The sequence below is a fragment of the Ambystoma mexicanum genome, chromosome 9 (assembly GCF_040938575.1).
Source record: "Ambystoma mexicanum isolate Mex_15411 chromosome 9, UKY_AmexF1_1, whole genome shotgun sequence".
Taxonomy (NCBI): domain Eukaryota; kingdom Metazoa; phylum Chordata; class Amphibia; order Caudata; family Ambystomatidae; genus Ambystoma; species Ambystoma mexicanum.
In genome coordinates this window covers 1534035736-1534046539 of record NC_090931.1, presented here as the reverse complement: position 1 = coordinate 1534046539, position 10804 = coordinate 1534035736, and the positions used below count along the sequence as shown (strand labels likewise).

At 44.1% G+C, this 10804-nt stretch overlaps 1 protein-coding gene across 1 annotated transcript; it reads left to right on the top strand.

The window, feature by feature from the left end:
- The first annotated feature begins 6513 nt into the window (after window positions 1–6513).
- LOC138487570 (zinc finger and SCAN domain-containing protein 30-like) lies at window positions 6514–9558 on the top strand. The gene is made up of 2 exons (XM_069614045.1): window positions 6514–6535; window positions 6857–9558. Exons 1-2 carry the CDS (start codon window positions 6514–6516, stop codon window positions 7453–7455), a joined length of 621 nt encoding a protein of 206 aa, XP_069470146.1. The 3' UTR covers window positions 7456–9558.
- The last annotated feature ends 1246 nt before the right edge of the window (window positions 9559–10804 follow it).

Genomic DNA, 10804 nt, shown 5'->3' with positions numbered 1-10804 from the left:
GTTTTTGTTGCATGCACTTTTAGCCAATTGTATGGTTGGTTTGTACATCTGAAACACTACTGTTGGTACACATGGTGTGAGTGCAACACTGTCAAAGGAGTCTGGCTGTCGGATGGAATGATAGTCAGATGGAGTGACGCTGCCAAAGGAGTGGCATTGTTGAATACAGTTCCTTGCTCTTTGTTAAAGGGTGAGACTGCGTTTTAGGGAGTTTTGTGATCACGTTTGTGTTTGTCTTGCTAGCAATAATTCTGGTTTGGTTGGGGAAGCATGCCTTCATCTGATTTTGATTTTTGGGGATTTTATTCTTTCACCATGTGTGGAGTTGTGTGTGCGTGTGTCCGGATATGTGCATCTTGCTGTGGGAGTGGCTTGGTGTGATGGGGCTCCGTTGCATGTCTCAGAGGTTGATGCTGAGAGTTTAGTTTGTTCCCAAATTGCCTGGCCAGTTTTTTGGGTCCGAGGATGTCAAGATACTTTTTTAAAATGATTCTTTGCCAGCTGTGTTGCGCGCGTGTGTGGGTGTGTGTGTGTGTGTCTGTTTTGCATGGTGAGCGACTGTGTGTGTCTGGAATGTGAAAGTGGTTTTTCTGTACGTGGTCTGTATGTCTAATGGGTTGCAGTGTGATGCTTGTCTTGAGTTGGTGGTTGTCACTTGGATATTGCTCAGTATTTAAAATGTGCCAGCAGGTTTGCGTGCCAGCCCAATGCGGGGCTCTGTTTGTGCTCAGGTGTGGCAGGTTTGAGGTTTGCCAGTGGCAGTAGTGAACAGGAGGTGTGTGCTTTCTTGGATGGTTTGTGGAGGTATTTTGTTCCCCAAGCTGGGGCTGGAATGCTCCGGGGCACCAGGCTTGAGATCCGCTGGTGGTGGCCGTGGGTAGAAGGTGTTGGGTAGGTTATGATGGTCTGGGAATGTCGAATTGTGGTGTGGCTTGCTGGTGGGATGTAAGTTACGCCTTTACATTACTTTTACTTTAAAACATTTATTAAGTGCATTCATGGAACCTGGGGCTTTAGGGCGTGACAAGACACACTCAACATAAATACATGTAGGCCCTAAGGGAGTCCTATTTCCAGCTGTCAGTGTATAAGTTACCTATGAGAACAGGAGGGTTTTCAATTCCTTTTTAAATATTTCCATGGACTCCAGAGGTCTTAGCTCTGGGGGACGATTACTCCATATTTTAGGAGCAATTACAGAGAAGGCTGTGTTCACCATTTTGGCCGTGCAACGTTTTGGGATGGTAAAAAAGTTAAAATTGTTAGATCTTAGTAATTTGTCACAAGATCTCGTCACCAATAGCTGCTGTAGATATTCCAGATCATGCCCAGTCTACATTTCTGGACGATCGTTAAAATTCAGAATCTAATTTCTCGCTTCAATCGGGAGCCAGTGTAGGGACCATCTGGCCGATGTAACATGGTCTCTACGTTTAAGCTCCATTATTACTCTAACGGCTCCATTCTGGCAGACCTGGAGTTTATTCCGACTGGTCTTATCAATGCCTATGAGTAGGCTGGAGCAGTAAACGATTTTTGCTCCGATGATAGCTCTGGCAATCGTTTCCGCATTCTCTTGGGAAATCAGAGGTCTTAAGTGAGACAGTAGTTTAATATAATACACACATGATGATACCAAACTGCTTATATGAGGTCTCATAGTGAGATGCTGGTCCAGTATTACTCCAAGAGTTTTTACTTTCTGCAACAGAGTAATAACTTCTGCTCCTATATGAAAGCTTTCATATTCTGTGCCCAGTTTCTGTATCATACGAGTAGATCCAATTACCATCAGCTCGGTTTTGTCCTTATTGAGTGCTAGTTTATTATGATTCATCCATGACTCAATAAGGTCAAATGTTTTGTTAATTTCTATTTCATCCTGTACATGATTCCCAGTTAACGGAATGACCCATTGCGTGTTGTCGGCGTAGTTCGTAAAAATGACACCCTCATGAGCCAGCCTAACAAACAGTAGAGCAGTAAAGATATTATAAAAACATGGTGAGGTACATGCACCCTGGGGGACTCCACAGCTAACTTTAGTTGGAATTGATTTGGCTTCTCCAAGGTAGACCCTACTTTCACAATTACAGAGAAAGGAAGACACCCATTGAGTAGCAAGTGGTGAAAAGTTTGCAACATCCCTTAACCTGGTGGACATGATTGAATGGTCCACCAGGTCAAAAGCGGCCGATAAGTCCAACAGCATTAATAATGAAGCTTCATTCCTGTCAATACGAGTGAGTAGCTTAGTTTTAAGCTCAAGGAGTGCCGTCTCGGTACCAAATCCCACTCGTAAACCCGATTGGTGATCATTAAGGACAGGGTAGGTTTTAGATAGGTGGAAATGTGTTCATAAGCCACACGATCTAAAATGTTCAGTAAGAAGGCAGGTTTTTCTGAATTGGCATCACCCATGCCTTTTTTAGATCCTGAGGAACCATGCCGGTTGTCAAAGAGATTGTAATGAATTTACATATTGCCCCTAGAAATGTGGGTGAGCATGATTTAAGGATCATTGTTGGATACATCTAATTTTGACATTAAGTGGGTTTAAGCTGCTTTATTAGTATGTCTAATTCCTTCACTGAAATTGCAGAGAAGTTAAAAACATGGATAGAAGGGCGTTTCTCATAAGCCCAATTAGATCTTTCATTTTCTTCACTCAGATTATTACTTTTTTCAATAATAGTATTCATAATTTCCTTAAGTTTATCCTGCAAAGCTTGTTGCATCAAGCCACACCAGACGGTATTATCTTTAATAATTTTTTTCTGGAACAGTATGATTAGTTAGTTCATGTTCCTTTAGGATGCAAAAAAGCTCTTTAGTGTCCGACTGAGCATTTCTGATCCTGGTATTAAAGAAGGTTTTCTTTGCTTCGGAAATTGCCAGTTTGTACTTTTTAGCAGCACTCTTATACATTCTGAGGGAATCTAACGTTCTGAGGCTTTTCCATGTGTAGAAGTGCTTAAGAGTTCGTGCTTTCGTGCTCTGTAGTTCTGGTGAGAACAGAAACATTCCGCTTACACTCTGCCTTCGGTATCCTTTTCTTCAGTGGTGCTATGGTATTGGCAATGTTAATAGGATTAGAGGAGATGGCCATAGACAATTCCTCAAGAGATGTTGAATTAGATAGGTCCGATAGTGGGTAGAGCAACGGCTCAGTTTTACGAGAGGTACTTTTTAGATTGCGAGATAGAATTTCAATACCACCTCTTTGTTTTATTTTCTTTGGGAATTCAGCAATCACTGTAAACTCAGTAAAAAAGTGATCAGACCAAGGACATGGAGAAACTGAAATATCCCTGGTCTTTACTTTATGGCAGGATACCCAATCTAAGATATGACCTATGTTGTGACCCTTGGTGGGTCAACCAGTGTGTTGGTTTTGCAGGTGGTAAATAACAGTGTGAGGTGGTGGTCAGTTCTTGTGTGGCAGTTCGAATAATGTAGCCTGGGTGGTGGGAGCCAGTGGGCTCTATTCCCCGCTCCCTTCCCTAACCTTAGCTCCTATCCCTAATGAATCAATGCCCGATTCCCATTATGTCTAATAAATGAACTTGCAGAACTTACCTGCTGCCTCCAATGTTTCATCTTTACAGCAGAGACCACCCTTTCTAAATGTGGCATTCCTTTTTTGAGATTATACTTGTAAACTCTGTTTGGGTTTCAAAGTTGCAGGTTTTATGTCGCATGTAATCTGAAGGACAGGAGACCACTAGATTTCCTTGGGATCATCCAGTTTGTGCAAAGGAAACGGACATAATACTTCACAGCTGTACTGTAGGTCTACTGACATTTAGGTTTTACAATTACCAATGATAATGCTTGGTACCTCTCCTCCTTTTAACAGACAATGGGGCCATTAACACAACAGAGAGCCTGCAATTGAACCCTGGAAAATGTATGTACCGCGATCAGAGCTTTAGTGAGCACTCCCAACTCCTGATACATTTGAGAATCCACATGAAGGAGAGTATTTACCTGTGGCATCTGTAGAGAGGACTTCAATAATAGATCCTGTCTAATCATTCATAAGAGAACCCACACAGCTGATGGACCCTTTAAGTGCAGAGTGTGATGCAACTTTCACTCTGAAGTCAACTCTAAACCAGTATCGCATGCTTCATACTGGGGAAAAGATCTCGGAGTGCACTGAAGAGAGATTATGCTCTGAGTGAAGCTTTACTGTACTGAGTGTGAGAAAAGCTTCACTCAGAGCACATCACTGTGCGAGCATCAGAAGAGCATACTAGAGAACTACCTTACCAGTGTACATAGTGTTGCAAAAGATTCACTCAGAGGTCAAATCTATACAGCATCAGAAGATCCATTCTACTGAGCGACCGTACCACTGTACTGACGGTGAAAAATATCTAATTTGCAGCTCAGCGTTGTGCCAACATCGGAAGATCCACACTAGTGACTGGTCATACTCATGTACGGAGTGTCGGAAAAGCTTCAGTCGGATATCACACCTGAGCACTCATTAGAAGATCCATTCTGGGGAGCAACCATACCAGTGTTAATGTTAAAGGACATTTGTACCGCGCACTATCACCACCGGAGTGGTCCCCTGGCGCTCTGGCGGCTCTGAAAGAGGAAGGGAGGGTCTGTTAGTGGGAGGAAGCAGGAAAAGTGCAAGGGAGGAATGATGTGCTATGACGGCCACAGCCCGGTGGTTCCGTTGGGCTTGGGGTGTTTGGAGCCGGTAGTCGTTGTGTACTGTTGTGGAGGTCTGCGTGTTTTTGTTTTGTTGTTGCAGTGTAGTGAAGTTTGTGTGGTTTGTTGTGCTGTAGGTTTGTGGTTGTGTTTGGTTTGGAGTTTGAGAGGTGTGTGCAGAGGTGGAAATTGTTAGTAGAATTGGTTAGTAGGCATCTCTATCCTGAATTGAGGCGCTGGGCTTGTGAAGTCTCTCCTGATGCTCCTCTGTACTGATCTGGGCCCATCTTGCACTAAGGTCCCTTTCAGATCTGGCCCCCACCTCAACCAGCCTCCATCACAACCCCTCCTGACCTCCTTACCTGCTCTTGTGGCCAGTGCTCAGCTCAGCTCACTCAGCTAGTGTGGTGATTGCCAGTGTCTGTGCAATCCAATTGATATTTTTGGTACATGGTAGCAATTGAGATGAAGTGAGGAGGGGATTGGCTGGGAAGTTGACTGTCTCAATGGGTGTCACCTGTGTTTTAATCTATCCTGCGTTGCCTGCCCGGCATTGCGGGAGCTTCCCCTGTCGTTTCTAGGGATGTTGGTGTCCTTTGCTGTACGCCATCCCTTTTTCTGTTTTGATTTTCAGGTTGAGTCTGAGGTCTTGAAGAGCCAGGTTTTTAGTAATTTCCTGAATTTGTGGTGATGTTCGGTGTTTCTGATCTCTTTTGGGATGTTGTTCCAGGTTTTTGCGGCTAAGTGGTAGAAGGAGGTGCCTCCAAGTTTTTTCTTGAGGTATGGTTTTAGTTCCAGGCGGATTTCGTTGCTGGATCGGAGGGGCCTCTTTGGTTTGTAGATTTGTAGGAATTCTGCTCCTTGTCCACTGATAGCCCTGTGCGTTATGCACATGGTTTTGAAGGTGATGCAATGTTTTACTGGGAGCCAGTGTAGTGTTTTTAGGGCAGGGGTGATGTGGTCTCTTCTGGATAGTTTGAGGAGTAGTCTGGCTGCAGCATTTTGGATCCGTTGTAGTTTCTTCAAGAGGTATTCTGGTATTCCGTGGTAGAGACTGTTTGCATAGTTGATTCTTGACATGATGAGGGCGACGATAGTGAGTGTTTTGTGCATGAAGGACAGGAAAGGTAGGATTCTTCTTGCCGTGTGGAGGAGGAAAACGCATTTCTTCCACTGTTGCATTTATTTGTAGTTCTAACGTTTGCCATCAGGACTCCCAGATTTTTTACTACCTTAGATGGTGTTCGTGCGGTTCCCAATTCCGTTGGCCACGGGATGGCGATTTTTGTTCTCTTGGTCTTTGGATATGATCATGATTTCTGTCTTTCCTGGGTTGATTTTCAGGTTGTTGGCATTCATCCAGTTGAAGATTTCTTTCAGGCAGTCGATTAGGGCTGAATGATCCGCTTCGGAATCTTTGATTTGGTAGATGATTTGAGTGTCATCTGCGTAGTTGTAGCAAGTAATGTTGTATTTTTTGAAGATTTTGATGACCGGAGTTTGGTAGATGTTGAAATATAGTGGTGAAAGTGAAGATCCTTGTGGCACTCTACAGTCATTAACTCGCGGAGGGGATTTGAAGGGTTTAATCCATACGGTTTCTGTTCTGCCCGCTAGGAATGATTTAGTCCAGAGTAGTGCCGTGTCTGTTATGCCCATGTCCTCTAGTCTTTTGGTCAGCGTGTCGTGGCTAACTGTGTCAAAGGCTGCAGAGAGGTCGAGCAGAATAAGAGCTGAGGTTGTGTTTGAGTCTGCGTTGGTTCTTAGGTCGTCCCAGAAGGATAGTAGTACTGTTTCCGTTCCTCTTGCTGGTCTGAAACCGACTTGAGCTTGGTCTAGCAGGTGATGTTTTTCTACGTATTCCTGGGTGAGTTTTTATACGTAAGTTTCCAGGAGTTTTGCCGGGTAGGGCATGTTTGAGATTGGCCTGTAGTTGCAAGAGGTCTTCTACATCGCCACTTGTGTTTTTTAGAAGTGGTTTGATATATGCCGATTTGAAGATCCTCGGTACGGTTCCTGTTGCTAGTGATAAATTTAGAAGGTTTCTGTAGTATTCTGTTAGCGTTCCTTGTGCGAGGATTGATTTGTAGATGTCCGGGGGACAGGGATCCATGGGTGATCCAGCTTTCTTGCTGCGTTTTACCAACATTGCGAATGCCTCTGCTGAAATTTCCGGAAAGTTTTTGAGTTTGTGCTGTGGAAAAACGTTTCACTTTAAAGTCACATCTTGACCGACATCAGAGAATCCATACTGGGGGGAAGCCCTATGAATGCACAGTGTGCAAGAAAAGATTCAGCCTCTTCTCTACTCTGAGAAACCATGTGAGGATCCACACTGGGGAGAAGCCCTATAAGTGCATAGAGTGCAATAAACAATCCAGTGCCTTCTCATCTCTGAGCAAGCATCGAAGGACCCATACAGGTGAGAAGCCCTATGAGTGCACAGATTGCAAGAAAATCTTCAGTCAGTCCCCAGCTCTAATGAAGCACAGAAGGTTGCATACGGGGGGGAAACCCTATGAACGTATTGTGTGCAAGAAAACCTTTATTAGCTCCTCATCTCTGATCATCCATCTAAGGACCCATACGGGGGAAAAGCCCTGTGAGTGCACAGAGTGTACGAAAAGCTTCAGTCAGTCCTCTGCTCTAATCAAGCACAGAAGGATGCATGCAGGGGAGAATCCCTATGAATGCACAGAGTGCATGAAAACCTTTATTGACTCCACATCTCTTATCAAGCATCAAAGCAAAAGCCACATCAATGCACAGAGAGAAAAGCTTTGTTGACTCCTCATTTCTAAATCGTGCATCAAAGAATTCATACTGGATTCTAGTTCCACAGAACATAAGCATGTGACAACAGAGCAAAAACGAGGGTGCATCCTAGGTTCCACACAAAGGAAAGACCGTACCAGTGTATGGAGTGTGTAATCCACATCTGTAAAGCAGGCAGCAGATCCATTCTCTCAACAAGCTTTAAGGAGTGCATGGAGTATTGAATGTACTTTCACCCTTTTAAGTATTCAGACTTTGAAAGCCCCTTAGAGACTTGCAGGTAGGGGCGAAGGGGCGCCTATCTGTCTAGCCCCCTCATACAGATTAGGATATGTTCATATGTAAACCCTATCGGCATAATAAAATCGCACTTTTGGTGTGTGTGTATACATATATCTTTTCTGTCCGTGAAAAGACTTTGATATATTGTGGGTAATCTGCTCTAGTAATGACATTCAGTGAAAAACTAAAACCCAAAAAAACTAACTTAAGCACATTGCTCAAGGTTAAGGCCTACATATGTAGCACATTCACAGTAGATCGGTCATGTTTTCACTGAAGTGTCTCCTGGTGAAGTCATCTGCTTAATGTCATTTGTGAAGCCAACTGCAATGTCATGTGCGTTAGTCTGAGGCGTGTATGGAAGGGACGCAAGCTATGCTTGCATAGCTTAACATAACTGTTGAATTTTGTACTACAAACATAACTTCCATTTAACAGAGTTTATTCACTGAATTTTATTGTTTTTTATAAGTGAAGATGTTTCATGATGTTCCAGAATTGAATGCGAGTTGGTAAAAATTCCTCTTAACATATATGAAAAACCTAATATGTTCCTTTTAACAAAGAGATTTTTTGCACAGCATATTGATGTGTCACTTTGAGCATTGCATGCTGGGAATGCAAGTTATGGCTGAATTGGCTGGACACGAGGTTCATCCATACCCCATATCCTCCAAGCCACCTACAGACACTGGGCCCAGTGGCTACTGTGGGTGACTTTGAGGATCTTGTGTATGGACATCCAGTGTCCCCTACACCCCCATAATGGACCGTGGGTCTCGCCCAATCACACCGCCTTAATGCACCTCATCTACAGGCCACCTGGCCCCACCTCCACATTCATAGAGGATATCTCATCCATTTTAGCATCCAACACGAAGCCTAAATCCCAAATCATCATGCTTGGAGACATTAACTTAGGTTACCTAGATACCAATGACACCAAAGCCTGTGATTTAGCCAGTGTCCTATCCGACTTTGGCCTTACCCAACACGTCAATGAACCTACTCACATCAAGGGACGTACTTTGGACTGGGTTTCAGACATGAATTGTGCATTAAACATAATCTCAGTGTCACCATGTGCTTGGTCTGACCATAATATAATAACATTCTCTATTAATTCTTGTCCACCCACAGACAAACCATGTACCGCACCACCTACCTTGACTCACAACAAGAAGGATATCACTCCTGAGAAACTACTCCCACTTATCCTCCCGCTTCTAAATTCGGTTTCCTCCACCTGTGATGACCCTACCGTCCTTGTGGATATATACAACCGAGCTATGTTAAAAGCCCTTGATTCCATTGCCCCCATCAAACAGCGCAAAGAAAAACAGCGCAACCACCTTAATTCATGGTTTACCCCACACCTACGTGAACTCCGCAAAGATAAACGAAAAATGGAGTCACTCTGGAGAAGCTCACCCATGCCAGTAAATAAAATTAACCTCTTAGCCATCACCCGTACAAGGAAGCTATACTTGCGGCCAAAAAAGAAGTTTACAATAGCAGGATAATACAAGCGCAATCCAACACGAAGGAACTCTTTAAAATCCTTAAGGAATTTGAGTCCCCTGTCGCCCCCCCTTGAGACATGTACCCCTGACTCCAATTGGTGCGCCAACATACAAAAAGCACTACTAAACAAAATCACCACACTCCAAGCTAAAATCAACATAAAAAAAAACATCTCCTGGACTTAGTAGGCAATACCCAATCCTAAACACTCCTTCAAACCCTTTAGCTTCTCACCACTTACCATTAAGGATGTGGAAAATATCATGACGAAGTTAAAACCATCTAATTGTCAAGGTGACGCCTGCCCAGCAACAGTTGTAAAGGAAGCAGCATCTGACCTCGATCACCTCCTTCATCAACTCCTCCTTCAAAACCGGCATAGTACCAAACAACCTCAAGGATGCTTGGGTAATCCCCTTAATCAAAAAAACTAACTTAGTCCCTAGCAACCCTACCAACTACAGGCCTATCACCACGGTGCCTTACCTCCTTAAAATCCCGGGCCGTGCTGCTTATCTCCAAATTCAAGACTATCTCGACACCAACAACTTATTACGACTCAGGCAATCTGGCTTCCGTCCTAGACACGGCACAGAAACAGCCCTGATAGATCTAAAAACTCAAATATAAGATCTGAAAGACAAGGTCAAACAAGTGCTCCTACTCTTACTAGATCTTTCCGCGGCCTTCGATCTGGTTGATCACCAAATCCTCTCTGAGCACATCAAAACTGCCGCCCACTTTTCTGACGCAGCTACCTCCTGGATCGGCTCATTCCTTGCTAACAGATCCATGAGGGTCTTCTCACCTCTTGCCGCCGCTGACCCAGCTCACGTTCCATGCGGAGTCCCACAAGGCTCGTGCGTATCACCTACGCTCTATAACGTGTTTACGAAACCACTATTTGATATTCTTGACCATCTGGGTGTCACCTACACAAATTATGTGGACGACACCCAGATACTCATCCCTATCACAGGTGATTATGTAACTGACGTCAAAGCACTCAATGCAGTCTATTCCGTCATCCAGGCCTGTATGGCCCACCACGGGCTCTGCCTAAACGATGAGAAAACGGAGTTACTCATCCTAGGTTCTCAGTCCAAACTTTCAAAACTTGACAAGAAATATGAGGCCTTCAACATTGATGGCAACATCATCAAGGTCACCAATGTCACTAAAACCCTCGGAATCTACCTAGATTCCACCCTCTCCCTCAACAGACAAACCAACTCAGTAGTCTCAGCATCCGCGTATACTTGTAAATTAATCACAGCTTGCCGTCCCTTTTTAACGATGGACAACTGCCTGATCCTCGCAAGAACCCTTATCTTATCAAAAATTGATTATTGCAACGCCCTCTACCTCGGAACGAGCCAGAGAAACATCGATAAACTGCAGGTAACCCAGAATAACGCCATCAGGGCCGCTCTTAACATACCTAGGCGCGCTCACATCTCAGCCGCCAGACGTAACATACACTGGCTTCCCATCTCACGGCGCGTTGCCCTCAAAACACTTGTCTTAAGCCACAAAGCTCAGAACAATGCGGCAC